The sequence below is a fragment of the Coloeus monedula genome (assembly GCF_965178545.1).
Source record: "Coloeus monedula genome assembly, chromosome: Z".
Taxonomy (NCBI): domain Eukaryota; kingdom Metazoa; phylum Chordata; class Aves; order Passeriformes; family Corvidae; genus Coloeus; species Coloeus monedula.
Genome location: NC_138822.1, coordinates 59,479,310 through 59,497,497, shown reverse-complemented (window position 1 = coordinate 59,497,497; position 18,188 = coordinate 59,479,310). Strand labels below are relative to the sequence as shown.

At 44.2% G+C, this 18,188-nt stretch overlaps 1 protein-coding gene across 1 annotated transcript; it reads right to left on the bottom strand.

The window, feature by feature from the left end:
* Window positions 1-15,475: 15,475 nt before the first annotated feature.
* RFESD (Rieske Fe-S domain containing) lies at window positions 15,476-17,855 on the bottom strand. The gene is made up of 4 exons (XM_082300962.1): window positions 17,731-17,855; window positions 16,761-16,941; window positions 16,636-16,670; window positions 15,476-16,430 (listed from the first exon to the last, which is right to left on the bottom strand). Exons 1-4 carry the CDS (start codon window positions 17,806-17,808, stop codon window positions 16,137-16,139), a joined length of 588 nt encoding a protein of 195 aa, XP_082157088.1. The 5' UTR covers window positions 17,809-17,855; the 3' UTR covers window positions 15,476-16,136.
* Window positions 17,856-18,188: the final 333 nt, after the last annotated feature.

Below are 18,188 nucleotides of genomic sequence, written 5' to 3'. Positions count from 1 at the left end.
GAAACCACTGGTTTTTTCCCCAGGTGATCCTCCAACTGTGATGTATCACCCTACACCTCCAAAGCCTCAGCGGTGCCCAAACACTGGGTATATGATGTTGTGAGTCAACAGAGGACTCAAAATTTTGCAACCATGACTATTTGTGTACTTTTTAAAGGTCACTGAAGCTCCCTTGGAATTCTTAAATTTGCACTTGCAGCGATCTACCCATTGAAAATGAGGAAACCTTTCGGAGAAAAATTCTTCACACCACTAATGAGCCTGACCTGGTAGAGCTAAATGCATAAATAACTAAATACATGAATAAATGTGCGCATGCATATACATACACAAATATGCATACACAGACTTATATAAGCATATGTTTAAAAACATGTATGCATGCATATTATAAATACAACACACATATACATGCAGATGTGGACACATATATAGATAGTTGTAACAAGAAAAACCAGGCTGGTGAGTAAGGCAGTACAAATGAGGAGTGACCCAATTAACCCACACTCCAATTAACAAAACTCATTCATTGCTGTGGACCAAGTCCTGCCCGGGGGTGCCAAGGGCAGGGGTACCAACCAAGATGGAGGGTCACAAAACACCTATCTTTCTCTCACTAGTTCCTTCAAGCACCTGGGAAACTTGGGACTGACAAAAGTATCAGCTCTGGCAAAGTAGGCAGATGGTGGATGTGAGATTCATCTCAGCTGATGAACAGCACTTAAAGTTTACAGACTGAAATACACTGAACTTGTCTTAGTGTTTTCCAGCAATTAGAAGACTGAGAACAATATCTAAAGCAAGCATTAAAATTGGATGAGAATGCTATCTGTACTCCTGTCAAAGTAAGTCCATAACCCAGTTTTTGCTTGCATTGCTCAGGGATTGTGCAATACACTTCAAATAAACAAACAAACAAAACAGGGAAGGAAATTAGTTCACTTTGGCAGGATAATTAATACCACAAATAGGGAAGTTGCTTGGCACCCCTACCCTAGATGTGTTCTGCCAATTACATGGGCACCGCAAGGGAAAGCCGTAGAAGATTGTTTAACTGAGAGGATTGCAGAGGATTGCTTGACTGTTCTCTGTTTGGCAGTCGGGAAGTTGAATACCCTGTGATCAGCAAACTCCTCAGCCAGCAGGCATTTGCCATTGCTGCTGACAAACAAACACTAACTGCAGAAAAGGGAGTCTTTGATAGGGTCCAGGAAACAATTGCGTATTCAGTCGTGTGTAGTTTGCGCTGGAACATTATTGTTTTGTTTCAAACCACTTCCGTTGTAGCTTTCCGGTGAGCACCTCAGATAAAGCTCTGAGAACAAATACACAGTCGCTAATGACAAAGGGGAATGATATTTTCCAGTGCAAGGAGATAAGTGCAGGCAAGTCAAGGAGGAAGATTTTTCCCTTGTGGAAGCTGTAGCCTTACTTGTACTGGTCCAAGCAGAACTATCCAGCCTGTATTTTCAGGACAGTGAGGAAATTTAATGCACCTGAAGTCAAAGTCGTTGCCAAACCTGCTCATTAGCTGAATCTGCACCTTGCAAAAAGCTGCTGCTGCTGCTGCTGCTGCTGGTGTGATCAGCTTCAGGTGAAAGACAAGACCTTTTGAATGAGTTCTTTTTTCTAGGAGAGGTAAATTTCCAGGTGTTTTTTTTCAAAGATAGAAGATGATTCCAAATAACAGTAATAAACTTTGCTGTATAAAGCTGTTTCCTCCTAATACTGCAAAAAATAACCTGTGATAGGCTTGGCTTTATTGGTTCCTGTCCAGACTAGACACGGCTGCCAGCCAGGATCCCCTGTTCAGACAAAGCACCAGCAAACAAAAAGGAGGTTTTCTATTGTTGCAGTCATCTGCCACACCCCCACCAACAAAAGCTGTGTGTGGGAAATGAATGGAGGGACAGTGTTCAGGACCAGTAGTATTTTTCAGCATAACCATGCCAGAAAAATCGTGTAGTGTTGCCCAAACTTGGAAGCAATTTTTTTCAATTTCCACATATAAATCACAGAATGGTTTGGAACAGAAAAGAACCTTGAGCATCACCAAGCTCAGCCCCACCCTCCATATCCAAGTCTGTTTCAGGGATGGCACAGGCACTCACAGCCAGAGTCCGATGTCTCTCCAGCCCAACAGGTTTCACTCTTGACTTCTTTCTGGAGGTCACAGATGGAGGCATCAAGAAAAAACTGCTCAAATTGGAAGGCTTTTGTATCAAGTTGTGGAATGTCTATCACTGGAGGTATTCAAGGTTTCACTGAAGAAGTCCTTGCACAACCTTAGCCCTTTAGACACACTTGGAGAGGAGGTTGGGTTACATGACCTCCAGAGGTCCCTTCTGACCCGAATTATCCCCTGACTGCACAAATCTCCTCCTTCCTGGAGAGTGACCACTAAGCCCTGTCCCTCACTTCCTCTTCTTACACCAGCTTTCAACTCCAAAACCAACCTCTCATCCAATCTTGTGGCAAGTTATTTTCTTTACAAAGTTTAATAAGCTTTGCAAAAAGCTTCTCAAAGGCTTTTTGAAATTGCAAGAGGATTATTATGCCCACACGACCTTCTTTATTGGCATACTTACCACCCTTCCTCCAGAAGCCAGTGATGCTGGACTTCACTGGAGCCTCTCCAAGAGCTTCCCAACAGACTGTGTTCATCCCTGGATCTCACTTTCTGTCACAGGCTGTGTCCTCTCACCAGGAGTGGTAGCTGCTCCCACTACTTTGGCATTCCCCAGGCCCCACTAAAAGAGTTTTTGAATATATTGGGGCCCTCCAGTGATACACAGATCCCAGAGAGAATTATTATTTTTTTCTTGTCACAGTTTCTGATGACTGTTCTCAAAAATTTTGTCTAATCCTATCTATTTATTAACATCTATTTTTACTACTTCTTTTTTTCTAGTCTTAGTGTATCAGATCAAGTAATACCAGGGCAATATTGAAATAAAAATACGAAGTGAGTGGGAAATGATCTGATGGGAGGACAAGGAGAAAGAAAACTATCACTTCTAAATTTAAAACCAGATCCAGTTTGTGGTAGAATACAGCTGTGCAAGCAACTAGTAAGCTATGGAAAGCTGCTAGCCCTGTGAAGATGAGATGTGGACAACAAGAGCCCGGTCTGCTGCTGCAGATGTCCCACACAAGAACTGCCCTGCAAGCTCTCTGCCTTTGGAGGTGAAAGAAACAAGGTCCTGTGCCATGAGGAGGGGACCCGTGTGGTACCTAAATGCCCCAACCTGCTCCAGAGGTGAAGGGCTGAAAGCACACATGATGTGAAAGAAGAAACCCCGCTCACAATGGTGAAAACCCCCAACTGTAAATGCAGAGTTGCATCCTGTGATTCTCACGTCATAGTTTAACAAGTGTTTATTAATTGCATTAGAATGCAGGTCAAAGGATCCAAAAAAAGTAGTTTATATGTTGTTTCTGCTATTTTAGAAAGGGAAGCTGTTGCCACAAGGTGGGCATGGACCAGCATGTCATGCAGAGGAGCATCACCCCCACCCCAGCCTGCCCTGGTTCCCCTCCCAAGGCTTGTTGGCGTGGGCTTGTGCTGAGGCTGAGCTGCAGGGAGAGGTGGGCATGGAGCAAGCACCACAAAGAATGGGGAAGCGGCACGTGATCCTCACTAGAGAGCAAGGAAATGTCTCTTCTGGGGCAGCCTGGCCACACATACTGATCAAATCGCTTCAACAAACCCCTGCTGCCTGGGTGTGCTCTCCCACTAGGTACTGAGAACCATACCACCCTGGCCAGAGATGCTGCTGATATTTGGGGGCAGGGGAGGGATGGCATACGCTCAGCATGTTTTGAAAGTTCTGAGCTGTTTTAATCCACCTTATGATCCCCTGGATAAGCACTTAAGACTGAGTGACCCAGCACGTGAATTTTACAGGGAGAGGTGCCTCAAACTACTTAACGTGCCCCTGCAGAAGCTCTGCCTTTTGTCTGCCCACACTTTTTTTCAGCAATGTATAACTTCATAGTTTTTCTTACTAAAGTCATGTTTCCACTTTTTTCTTACTAAAAACATACAACAGGCGTGAAGATAGCATTCATTAACTATGGTAAATGAAAATTATCTAATAATGTCAGCAAAATACATGAGCTAATGTTCATTTTAAGAGGAGAAAATTAAAGAACAAAGATTATACCTAGATATACAAATAACTGCCGTAAACTCTCTGCATAACAAAACCGCTTATTCACTTACGAAAGTTGTAAGGTCTCAATGAATCATAAGTAGATCTTCATCAGGAGTTAGTTTCCTGTTTGAAGTTGCCTTCTAACCCTTTTTATACAGCTGTACTTTTCCAGAATCAAAAGACATAGCACATTGTTAATTAACTTTCATTATATTGATGTTAATCATCTGCCAGTGGATGGCCACTTCGTATTTTAAAAAAATACTTAAGAAAACCCTTCAGTTTACTAAAACCCCCATATGCTGTTCAGAGTGAGACTTCCAATCATCTGTATTCTTTTTAACTTACTTTCCTGATTTCTGTTTTCTTGTTTTCCTTTCTGTTATGATTTCACCACTATCTATTTTTCAGCCTCCTTTTCTGTCTGCATACCTCTAAATACAGAAGCAATTACCAAGGCAGCAAGAGAGGATGAACGGTGTGTCACAACTGAATGTTTTTCATGGATTTAGACGTTGTCCTTACTGCTGTCATAAATTAACTTAATTTTAGCCTTGTAGCCTCTTGCATTATCCTGCACTCTCATATTGCTTATTCCAGAAGGTCAGACCTGTCTCAAGAGGTGTTTGGCTGCTTAGAGTGTTTGCTGCATCCTAACTCTGCATGAGGTGTGAGAAATACCATGTGATGAAAGGACATAAATAAAGGTGTCTTTATAAATGGGTTATTCACCTCTAGCCTCTCATCCACCAGCATCCACCAGCACCCATCCTTCTCTGCAGGACTGGTCTCAAGGAGAGCATTCTCCAGGTCTGTACTTGTGCCTGGGATTGCCCTGACCCAGGTGCATCACCAGCACTTGGCCTTGTAGAACCTCATGAGGTTGTCATGGGCCAACTTCTCAAGTTTGTCCAGGTGCCTCTGGATGGATCCCATCCTTCTGTTGTGTCAGCAGCAGCAACTCAGCCTCATGTCATCTGCAAAAGTGCTGAAGGTCCACCAATCCTACAGTCTGCATCATCATTAAAACCAGTAAAGAGCACTGGCCCCAAGACACAGCCCTGAGGGACACCACTTGTCACCAGCCTCCACCTGAACAGTGAGCCACCAACCACAACTCTCTGCTTGCATCCACCCAGCCAACTTTTTATCCATCAAGTAGTCCACCCTTCATATCTCCCTAATCTGGACACAAGGATGTTGTGTGGGACTGTGTCAGAGGCCTTACAGAAGTTTAGGTAGATAACTGGTCAGTCTTCCCTTGTCAGTCATTGCGGTCACTCCACCACAGAATGCCACCAGATTGGCCAGTAGTCCCCTGGGCCTTCTTTTTTCCCCTTTTAAAAATGGGAATGATGCTTCCATTTTTACAGTCACTGGGAACTTTGACTGCTGTGACTTTTCAACTATCACAAGAGTGTCCTGGCAACATCATCCATCAGGGCACTGAGATGCATGTCACCAGGTCCCGTAGACTTATGCCCATTCAGGCGCATCAGGTGCTCTGAAACCTGGTCTTCACTGATGATGCGGGAGACTTCACTTCCCCAAACCCCACCTGCAGCCTCAGGGAATCAAGAGACACAGGAAGCCTGACAGCCACTGAAGTGTGAGGCAAAGAACTCACTGAGTACCTGAGCCTTCTCCATATCTGCTGTCGCCAGTTCTCTCTTCTCATTTATCAGGGGGTACATTCTCCTTGGCCTTTTTCTTCTGACTGATGTACTTATAGAATCCCTTTTTGTTACTCTTCATACCCTTTGCTATGTCCTGTTTCATTTTTGCCTTGGCTTTCCTGATCCCATCCTCACACATGCAAACATCCAAACAGTATCTCTGTACTGTTCCCTGGTCACCAGTCCTATGCCCACTGGCAGTGTGTTTCCTTTTACTCCTCAGTTTCAGGAGCAGATCCCTGTTTATCTGTGGGACTTTCCCTTCTGCCTTGCTTGATTCCTTACGCATCAGCTTGGAAAGGTCTTCTGCTCCAAGAAAAGTTGCTTTAAAGAGTTGCCACCTCTGGTCAGATCCGTTACTAAGGACAGATCCCAGCAGATCTCACTATTTCTTTGAACAGCTGGAAGTTTACTCAGCTGAAGTTTAGGGTCCTGACCCAGCTCCTCACCAGGTCAATGTTCTTTGAAGTCAGTAGCTCACCCAGAGCAGGGTCATTACACCCCAGGAAAGAACTAATGGCTGGCACTGGTGACAGGATGGCTCCAGCATCTTCTGTCTATGGGTGATGCCCATAGAGCCCTGTGCATGTGCAGAGGTGAACTGGGCCCCTGTGCCACACAGCAGGGCTCAGAGTGGAGAGTGAGAGGGCCTGGGATCTGCCATGGAGTTCTTTCCACACTCTGCACAATGCTGTTCCTCATTGGCCCTTGTGAGCCATTTCGGCCAAATTAGAATTATAAAATGTCCTAAGTTGGAAGGGACACATCAGTATCTCAAAGTCCAACTCCTGACCCTGCACAGCACAGCCTCATGAATCCCACCATGTTCAAACACCTCTTGAGCTCTGTCAGGCTTGGTACCGTGACCACTTCCCTGGGGAGTGTGTTCCAGTGCTCAATCACCCCCTGTGTGAAATCCTTCTCCTGATATCCAAACTAACACTCCCTGACACAGCTCCATGTCATTCCATCAAGAACACCTGAAGCACACAGAGCTGTCTTCTTAACTTTGAGGTTTCTGGTATCCCAAGCCCCAGGCTGTGACAAGACTCTAGTTCGCCCTTGTACCTGTCACTGGCCGTGGGGGTCTCCTCAACTGATGGACAGGAGAGGCCAGCCATCACCTCCCCGAAGATGTCACCATAGTTTTCGACCATAAACTCCACCAGCACCTTCACCTGCACACATCAAAGCCTTGGTCTCAGCCCAAGTGTCTGAAAAGTTGTAAAGCAGCCCCCTTCACAGAAGGCTGGGGATGTGGAGCAGCTCTTCCAGCAGTTTCCCCACTGGCATATGTTGGAGAGAGGAGACTGCCATGGACGTCTGAGCACCCAGACTCTGGTGGGACAGGAAGGCTGCAGCTGGTTGGTCCAGACACACCTTCTCCATCAGCTCCATCAACTCTTTCAATGGGAGGCCTCATCCTGCTGGCTGGGCTCAGCAGGTGTGGCCCCAGATGGCTGGGTTGCTGGAGATCTCCCTGCTGGTGACTGCATTGTGGCCAGTGTGGTGGAGAAGGGCCAGCAGACACTTGAGAAGGAGGAGACTGGCCACAAGTAGCTCTTCAGCCACCCAAAGGGAACAGGAACACAGGGTCAACAAGGCAGAAGTTGCCCATGGACCTCCTTGAAACTGGCACGAGGCAGAGGGGAGGCAGCAGCGGATTTGCAGGTGCTACAATACTCCTATTTCTAAGGATTCTATTTTCCTGTTGGAACCTGGATTATCAAATTCTAAAAAGGATGAACTTCTGAACAAGGGCAGGATCTTGCAGATACCTCATTTGCAATTCACCATGTGCTGCCTCCTGGCAGGCCCAGCTTTGTTTACTCAGAAACCTTGCCCAATATGCATATATATGCATAACCATGTACAATAGCTCCTCGTAATCCTAATTAAAATAAGCCTGTGACTAGGGTGCATTCCTAGGTACCACAAAGTGTCATGCCAATATCCCATCTTGGCAGTAAGCATCCCACATGCCCCACATTCATCAGGATGGGACACAGCTGCAGTCAACTCAGATGTGCAACCTGTCAAGAGCTGCTGGGCTAGAAAATATCTTGCAAGGAGTGAAGGAAGCTTGTTTTGGAAACTCAGTTCCTCCCCTTTGAAATAAAGGCTTAATTCTGCTGGTTGATGGGCAGCTTGCCCTCCATTGTTCCATTTCCCTGGCTTCAAGGAAACTTGGAGATGGGTGATACATGAAAGATCTTGACAGCGATTTTTGTTAGCAGCATTCATTCTTAATTAATGCTTATGTTGCTCCTCAGGTATAGAGATGGCATTGCAGAGGATGTCATCCAGGTGTTTAAAGCTAAACACCAGGAGTTTGTCAATGTGAAGTTGCATTTATTATTTTTAATTTCAGCTAGAACAACTCTGTCAAAATAAACTGATATTCTTCCCACCTGCAGCTCTTATAGAAAGGAACTTGGAGGGGTGTGACAGAGACATTCCTTCCTCCTTCCCCCCACCGTCTCTGATGGGCAATGTGGTTTCTCCTAAGACTGGAACAGCAAGTGGGAATTGCAGGAGGAACCGCGTGCACTCACATAATTAATGCATTCCAGAGATGAGGCAGCCGAGATGTTTGGTTTTGGTGCACATCAGCCTGCAAAAGGCTATAAAATGCTGCTGGAGACTGGGCTAACTGGTCTCATGAAGCTGGAGGAAGCTTCTGAATGGAACACACACATACACACACCTACACCCCCAACAGGAATGCCTGCAGGGTACATTAAGCAGAAAGCGTGGGGAACACTCACTTCTGTACAGAGTACAGATAAAACCCATAACATGTCTCCGTAGGTACTTTGTTCCTTTGTTGTTGTGCATTCTGCAAGGCCAAAGACTCCAAACCTGTGTTTCCAGCTGAACCTGCTGACTAAAAACTCTCTAGACACAGGCTGTCAACCAAATCTGACACTTACTGGACTGAGCCACACCCTCTCTGGGGCGAGTTCTGCAGAGCCAGGTACAGGGAGAGCTTGGGAGCTTTCTGACAAACTGCCTTATACAGGTAAGGAGAGGGTAAGTGTGGCACAGCTGCAATCACAGGACAGCCTGTCACCACCGTGGGAGAGCAAAACTGCTGCCCTGAGCACGGGGAAGCCACCATGTGCTTCATTTATCTGTCATCTCAGGAAGGGAGTTTAGAACAGCTCTGTTTTTGTCCCATTTGAACTTCAAAAGACGAGAAGTCTGATTTATTTTCTTTAGCCCAAGGGAAATTTTGGGTTCTTTCTTGTTTCCTTTTTTCACTAGGGAGATACGGAGAGAGTGTTTGAGTAAATGCCAAAAACACATTTGGTATCTTTTATTGTTTCATTTCCAGTGTTTTCACTTTTTTTAACAGAGGAATAATACTCCATAGCAAAACTAGGAAACATTTCAAATGGTTATTTCTGCTTCAATTTCACAGCTATCAGCTATTAAAAAGCAATGGAAAAACTAACCAGAGTACCACATCATATAAAATCATAACATCACAGAATGGTTTGGGTTGAAAGGGGCATTTAAAGGGGCTCTGGTTCCAACACCTCTGCCATGGGCAGGGATGTCACCCACTAGACCTGCTCAAACAAAGCCGCATCCATCCTGGTCTTGAACATTTTCAGGGATGGGGCAGCCACAGCTTCTCTGGGCAACCTGTGGCAGGGCCTCACCAGCCTCACAGGGAAGAATTTCTTCCCAATGCCTAATCTAAACCTGCCCCCTGTCAGTTTGAACCAATTCCCCTTGTCCTGTCACTGCAGGCTTGTCAAAAGACCCTCTCCAGCTCTCTTGGAGTACCTTTACTGAGTGGAAGGGGCTCTAATGTCTCCCCAGAAACTTTTGTTCTCCAGGCTGAACAACCCCAGCTCTGTCAGCCTGTCTCCATAGCAGAGGTGTTCCAGCCTCAGATCATCTTCATGGCCTTCCCTGGACTCACAGGTCCACATCCCTCTATAGTGGCACCCCAGAGATGGATGCAGCTCTGCAGGCAGGGTCTCACCCAAGTGGAGATGCAGAATCACCTCCCTTGACCTGCTGTCCACACTGCTTTTGCTGCTCCGGGACATTTTTGTCTTTCTGGCCCGTCCAAGTTCATTGCCAGCTCATCTCGAGCTTCTCGTCCACCAACACCCCATGTGCTTCTCCTCAGGGCTGCTCTCCACCATTCTCTCTGCCCTGCCTGTGTGCTTGGCATTACTCTGACCCAGGTGCAGAACCTTGCATATCCATGTAGTTGACATCAAATCTTCATTCTGCTTAGCACAAGAAAATTGATAATGAAAACCACTGTGAACACCTGCACCTCCAAACTTATTATTAGCTTCAGGTATTCTTTCAGTGCTGAGTCTCATGAAAAATACCATGAGCACTGCAAGGTGACACAGCCTCCAGGGAAGTGCTGCTGATCCTGAGCATCCATGGCTTTTCAAATGCGGGTGACTGTGCTGGTCTCCTGGGTGCTGAGCCAGTGCCGCGCCAGGAATACCCAAGGCCTTACAATGAATGTGAGAGGCCATCACTTCACTACTCTTCTGTGCTTTCCTGGGGCAAAACAAAGATACACAATTATTCAGTCTTTCCTGGAGCAATCTGTGCCAAATAAACATGAAGTTTTGCATTTTTGGGGGGGGTGGGGTGTGGGGGAGGGGATATGTTCAGCACACACTGTAATAAAAAACCTATAGTTTTTCCTTGAATATGAGTCTTGGATGTTAATGGAAATAAAGGCAGGACATTTGTGTGCAGAGGTGAAACCTCTTATTAAACTCACATATATACATTAAAAATATCAGAAAACTTTCAGGTGCTACAGACCTACTTCAGTAGGAGTAAAAGCTTTACCACTTTTTCCACTATAATGACTGCCTTAATAAAGAGGGATCACCTTTACTTGTAATCTCTTCATTATCTGGGTCCTTAGTCAAACACAGCTGATGCAAAAATTAATTGTAATTTGAAGAGTTAAATTAATTATAACTTTTCATTTGTTTGTTTTAATAACACATTTTACTTTCAAGTAGAATAATTATTTCTGGAGTAGTCTTTCGTTCATAAGCCTTGGATTTCTAACTACTATGGTTTGCAACAACAAACCATCCTTCTCTGACATCTCTCGGGGAACAATTCCACTGTTCAAGCATCACAGCTACTGCTTGTCAGGGACCTCTCTTCGTCTCATGGAGGAAGAGTCACAGATGGGCTAATCAGGACATCTGCACTGATTTTCCAGGTTTTTTACCTACAGACAAAACTGTCACTTTCATTTTTAATCTACTTCAGTAACTTATAGATGGCAGCAAACTGTGCTCAACTCTTCATTCAACTAAAAAATTCACTTAATGAAATCCATAGGTTTGCATCAATAAAAGCCACATCAAAAAGAGCGTTTGCAGAATAGAGTTCAAAGAACTGACCCAATTTATCACATCCCCTTAAGCCTCACTGACTCCTCCTGCCTCCCTCAGCATGGTACCTGTTCACCTGCTGATGGAGCTGGCTGAATTTGCTGGCCCAGCAGAAAACAACAGACCCCAGATACCTCAGGTGCAGCCGGGGTGGGGAAGACCCCAGAGGTCGGATCTGCTGTGGCAGCAGCTCTCCCACAGCTCTGCCAGCAAAGGGCAGCCTTCCCACACACACACAGAGGCTGAAGTACCTCTCCACTGAGATTATTTCCATTCCCCAGCCCCTGCTTCCCCCAGAAACCTTGGAAAGCAGCTGCCAAGCCAACGAGGCAGAGTGATGGGTGTCGGTGAATGCTGACTTTAACAGTCCATATTTGTACCACCAGCAAGAGAACCACGTGAGATACTTCTGATCATTTCAGAAACCAGAGATGCAAAATTCAGAACTGATTTCATTCCAATATTAAGTATGAAATTAGGAACTGTACAAAGCCATTGAAAAGGTCTTCAACAGAGAAAGGTGGTTTTAAAAATTATTTTCCTACAGAATGCACATTTTTTTTCTCCCTGTGTTCTGCCATCCTGCAAAGACTGCTCTTGTCCAAGAAATATGCTCAATAATGAACTTCTCAGTCCCAACTTAATAGCACGTTTTACGTTGAAGGGATCTTTAACTTAGCGTGCAGCACTGAGTGCAGCCGGGGAACATTGCTCAACGAGGTACTACAAAGAGAAGGAAAGGGACAGCGTCCAGCCTTACAGTCACTACTCTCTAATCAAGGTTTGCAGTGCAGGCACATCAGGTAAAGGCTCACGCTGCGTTTCAAACTGCTACGTAGTCTTCACTTGCCTTTCTTGAAAAGATGTTTCCATGATAGGATAAACATAACTTACTGATTGTCTTCAAGCTGCTTGCTTATTACAGAGCCTGAAAGTCTTGCAGAATCATCACGAAAATTTTCATTCCAAAGAATAAAATTTATTTCTCTGCTGCCTGCCTGACTGATCTGTGATGAAAAAAAACCAGATGGTGTTTTTTCATTTGTCAAATTAAACCAAACCTCCCCCCCTAGACAAACAAAACATTCCTCCAGAATGATTTGGTTGTCATTAACACACCCCTCTAGGAAGCGGTAATTATCCAGCCACTGACTCACTGACCTCTTGCCCACAGCTACTCATTCCTTCTGTCTCTTTACTGTCCCTTAAATGCCACCTTAGCATCTTAACCACTCCTCGCCTCTGTCCCCGTCCCGCTGTGAGTCCCTGACTGTGAACAGCCACGTTCCAGCCTCACTCCAGCCTCTCCAGGGCTACCCTGGATGGCTCTCGGTTCCCCCACCCTGCTCCAGCGTCCTTGCTCCCAAAAGTGCCTTTTGCTGCTTTTCCTGGTTTTCCCCACCTAAGTTTCCTTCCCTTGTGAGGATCAACACCTCCTCTTTTTTTCCTGTATGGGCACTCCTCATCCAGCTTTGGCGCTGCCCTCCCAGCACATCTGGGATCCCCCCGCATTCCCCCCTCTGTCCCTCACGAAAAATCTCCTGACTGGTTCCCTTTCAGGAAAACACCTGTGCTTTCCATGTCTTCATGCACTCTTACTGGTATAGCTGGGGACCTAGAAAGGGCTGGAAAGAAAAGACTCAGAATGTTCAAATATAGGACATTAAATATTTAAACTATTTTCAAATTAGGTGCGTAGTCTAGCACTTCAAAGCTCAGAATAGTGCACGTATTTTTCTTAAAGGAAGTGACTAATGTACTGAAGGCTTTGTTCTTTGCTGTCAAAAATAATATTTAAAAAGGGAGGAAAAAGAAAAAAGGAAAAAAAGGAAAAAGGGAAAAAAAGAAAAAAGAAAAAGAGGAAAATTAAATGAAAAACTAATGGCCCACCAACCTTCCTGGCTTTGTTCACGGCTGCCTAAGTTAATAATTCTCAGTTCTTCCTGTGATCATCAACAGGAAAATCGAGGGGAATGAAATCAAGTGGGCAAGCTTTAGATGTTAAATTAATGCAATCCTCCTGGGAAAGAACACTTAAAAAAAAAAAAAAGGTAAAGCAACCATAAAAGCTTGCAGATAGTTACTACACCTGAGAAGTATTGAAGAAAAAGGATTTACCTATGCCTGGACATGCAGTTGCATTTATTCCATATGATTAAGAGTAAGCCCATGAATAAACACTTTTCTGAATTTTAGCCAGTAAAGGCAATTCTGCAAAATCCTGAGCACTCTTCCAATAGTATGAACATGTCCATGAAGCTTTCAAACCAAACTTCCTGTTACCAGCACACTTCTAAATGTCATACAGTCAATAGCACTTTGTTCAGAGTTGGTACTTTCTTAAACTGAACTGCATATTTACTAATTTAAAGAGTCAATTTCTAGTAATGCACTGCTTCAAAAAATGTCATTAAAAAATACCATCTCAACAATCCATGAGCCAATGCAGGCATAGCTGAAGATCTTGCAATACTGATAAAAATGATCAATAGTTAACTCATGTAAGTGCAGTTAAGTATTGGGAGACAGCAAATGTTGATCAAAACCTAAGAAGCAGGACTCAATCTTGTCAAGATAAGAGGAACAAGAATTTACTTGAATCCAAGACAGAAACTGCTGAATCATTCTATAAAGGACTATGCATGCCTCAGAAAGAAAGGTGAAAAGTGCATTGTGATGAAGATACTGATATTCATCAGAAAGACCCCGGAGGAAAAAGAGGAGCCTTCCCCAGTGAGACCACCAGGGTACACCGCACGTGTGACACATACGATAATGATATTAATGACTTCCAAGAACTAATTTGTATAACCCCTCCTATCCCTAGGAACCTGATGAATATTCATGAATCTTACCCCTAATATTGTGTTGTAGCAAGTGCCGTGTGTGTTCGGAGGAGCGATCCCCCACACACCCAGTGCCGAATAAAGCAAATACCTGCTTCTCTGTCTCTGCAGTATCTCTTGGCCCGGTTTGGGGTGATTCAATACCCTCCTTTTATATGATCCGTGTCTTTCACTAGGACACGATGTCTGTGGTCAAGTTTAATCGCAGGTGCAGGTGGTTGGGTGAGGAGGGAGGGAAGGGCAGCAATTCTCCATCCCCCTCATGCCACCCAAGCCCGTTGGGCCATCATCTGGGGTAGACAGCAGGAAGGTACCTGCCCTACCTTCCTGCTGTCTACCCTGTGGCTTCAAGAGGAGAAGATGACATATTCATTTTAAAGCAAACAAACAAATAGTAATAAAAGAACCCCAACAAATCACAGAATTGGTCATTACATAACAGCATTTTCTAGCAGATAATCAAGACGTGATTCATTTAACAGAAGGCAGGCATTTGCATCTGGTCATTGGCACTGGCTGGCTGAGTGGTCAGGGAGAGGAGGAAGAGGAGGAGGAGGAGGAGGAAGCAACAGAAGCATTTCTGTGCTGTAGTTGATATAAAATACAAAACTGAGATAGGTCAGCTCAACAGCACTTTCAATGTGCTTTTCCCCTGTCAACCACAAAAATCATGTCAAGGAGGCGTGATCAGAGGTGGTTCTCTCAATTTCGATGTGGTGAAATTAATTCATTGTGTGCTTTGCTTTTTTTCATTGTGATCAATGGGGCACAAATTTTCCTTTGATTCTTCCCTCTGCCTCACTACTTCTAAACACCTTTGTATGAACAACTGTGTTGGCACAGGCCTAGTTGCCCGTGACATACATTAAAAGCAAGCCAGCCTGCTGCACACACAAGAGAAACTTCAAGCTGAAGAGCAGGCATTTAAAACTGAACCTGACTATGAATGAACTTTGCAAAAAGCCAACAAATCACACACACAAAAAAAAAAACCATGCTGAAGAATTGCAGCAATGCAGGATGGTGTATTTAAGGGATGTGTGTGGCATTTGGGAACATGGTTTAGTGGTGGGCTCGGCAGGGCTGATTTAACCATTGCACTTGATGGTCTTAGAGGTGTTTCCCAGCCTCAATGATTCCGTGATGCTCAGTGTTCACTCCACAGGCTTAACAGAAGAACCCACCATGTCCCGGAGGGCAGCAGAGCTCAGAGAGAAACTTCCTTGGAAGGGGTTTTTGGGGCAGGTCTGATATTGTACAGTGAACACACAGAGAAAAACACAACTTTTGCCTTTACACAGAAAGCATGATTTTTTTTCAAATGAATGTATAAAAATGTGGTTACAATAAATAAAAAAATAAAACAAACAAGGGCTACTACATCACATATGACACCAAACAGCTCCCTCTAACCAACAGAATCAGGAAGAACAAGCTATACATAACAAATCCTTGCCACATTATTCAATGAAGTAGCAACAGTGAGGAGAAGGAAAATAAATAGCTCTATGTACTCAAGGTAGCAACGCACAAATAGGCACAAACGAGTGCACCAAAATATGCTGAAATTCTGTGCTTCCCTTTGTGGCACTTAATAAACACCTAGAGATCACACAAGTACCTCAAAAGTTAAAAATTCCCATGCAATTTTTACCAAAGGCATTAGAAGTATAAACTGTTAAGCATATAAAGATAACCTTTCCACCTGACTATCTATCTTAAATTACATAGTAAGTTTTATAAACTGTAATATACAATATCCCCTCTTAAAATTTAAAATAGTTCTAGCAAAATATCAAATATTATGAGGCACTCTGCTGTAATTAAGTCTTTTTTGAAATGCAAGTGAAAAAAATGTCCTCAGCACAAGATCAGTCACATTTCTGGCAATGCAGGGCTGCTTATCTTTCTCATTTCCATGTATTTCGATGCTTTAACATAACATTAACGCTGGAATATAATTTGGAGGCAACCTTCATGGCACAGTACATTTTTATTTCCCAACAAATGTTCTTCATTGGTGCATTCCCCGGGATTCTGCTTTTTGGCTGTGACCTACTCCGTGGCTTCTGAGTGACTTTGTTTTCCCATAGCTAATTCACCACCAATTTTGTACTTGTCAGCATAATAATCAGAGTCGAAGCTCACAGACAGATCTGGAGGATTCACATAAACGTTTCCATTGTCTACTGTGACCTTATGAATCCTTTGTTTGACTCCTTTTGATTGCCACTTTGGTGTTGGTGATGGCTCCAGAGGATTTATTCCTTCATACAATCCTTCTCCTGTTTCCAAGGTAATTTTAAATTTATGCCAAGGACAAACAATACATGCTTGTCCATCGATATCCTGCAGGAAGAAGAAGAAGAAAAGATAGCAAGTCATCTTCTAGGACAAAATGTATGTTTGGTAATTTGGCTGTATGACTGTCTGCTATTATGTGTATACGACTGGGTTTTTTCATTATTATGTTTAGATAAAGGCATTAGAAAAAATCCATTAGAGCTTCCATATGACTCTATGCCTCTGCATTATTTTTATTTTGCTTACATACCTCTATTTCTCCTTGACATAAAGGGCCTCCTTCATCTGAAACATGGCAGAACACCATATTAATTTATGCAGCACACTTCATGCTTAACTCTAGCAACACTGAGATCACACAGGCAAATATCTTACGGTAGCAGCGAGAGTCCAGAGCATGGAATTTCCCCTCATGGTAGAAAACAACAATTTCTCTGCCATCGACTTTGGCTGTTATTCTTTGGGACTTCTTTATGTCCTCTTCCTTGCCAATGAATACAAGGCCATCTGGCTCCGCCTCAGCTCCTCCTGCACTTGAGCTGTGCTGATCCACATCCTTAAAACACACAGTACAAACAAATGAAAAAGTCACTTATAAAGCAGTTCACATTTGGATTTCTGTGGGCAGAGGGAGAAAAAGTTTCAGTGAAAGACTATCAGTGTGCAGATGTAGAAAAGCACAAGAGCTTGGTGATAAAGTTCACTCAGCGTGTTCTCTAACAGAACTATCAGGACAAGGAAAACCAGCTGTTGGAAACCTGATACCTGAGGCTGAGGCAAGATAAACTCTCAATCACTTTTCATTTACTCAGCACCTAAACCACCTTCACCTCTCAAAACCCATGTGCAAATAAATACAAGTATGGCAAATGTAAAATACTATACAATTCAGGTACTCAATGGGTAGCATTTACATGTAAATCCGATACTCTTCACATAATATTATGGCTAGAAATATAAAGTGATTTAAGTCAATAAAAAATTATTCTGTGAAGGGGAGAAAATATTATTTCTTAAGAAGCTGTATTCAGCCTGACATTTTTAGCAAATGTGCCTGCCTTTCCTTCCCTCCTCTTACATATTTCAAACATATAACGGACTCTCCCTCTCACAACAGAGAATATAAGCAGTTTTATCACAAAAGCAACCTTCCCATTAAATTTACTTACAATTAGCCACTGTGTTCCAGCTCTTCCTCAATTCCCAGTACAACCTCACTTCCTTAGAAAAATAAGGCTGAAACAGGTCTTTATAAACACAGAAAGGGGAACCATGGGCTGGGTGGGGGGGATCTCTGTCTCTCTGGCTGCAGGGGTGTGCAGAGTCACAGAGAGCTGCACTGTACCTTTGGTCCACACCAGATTGCAACAGAGATGAGAAAGCAGATGAAGTAGTGGAGGCTGAGGATGATGAGGTCCAGCATCCCCTCTCTTCACGGTGTCTATCAGCACTGCCCTGCCTTGCTCCCATATGTCACAAGGTGCTTCGCAGCCCCTCTTTAAGTGCAAGCAGGAGGCAACGGGGCCAGCCCCAACAGCACCCTATAGCAGGACGTGTGGAGGCTCAGCGCGTCAGAAACCGGCTCTGCCAGGGCTGATAAGAACCGGGGACACGCTGGAGCTGGCCTGATAACAGAAGAGCAGAGCTTCCAGTTCCTCCTGCTGCTCTCCTCACCGTGAGCCCACGCCAGTGCTGCCTGCTCCCAAAATCCTGCTCAGTCACACGTTACGTGGCGTGTCCTCAGGATCAGCAACTGCGTGCTTCCTCATAAACCACTGCGCTGGGAAGACTGGTTTAAGTGAC

What these genes read in the sequence shown, in the direction of transcription:
- RFESD (XM_082300962.1), bottom strand. Translation starts at nt 17,808, where the DNA reads ATGCTGGACCTCATCATCCTCAGCCTCCACTACTTCATCTGCTTTCTC. An exon ending in TCTGGACTCTCGCTGCTACC is followed by an intron (nt 16,671 to 16,760) that starts GTAAGATATTTG and finishes GCCATGTTTCAG; the next exon opens with ATGAAGGAGGCCCTTTATGT. An exon ending in TATGTCAAGGAGAAATAGAG is followed by an intron (nt 16,431 to 16,635) that starts GTATGTAAGCAA and finishes TTCTTCCTGCAG; the next exon opens with GATATCGATGGACAAGCATG.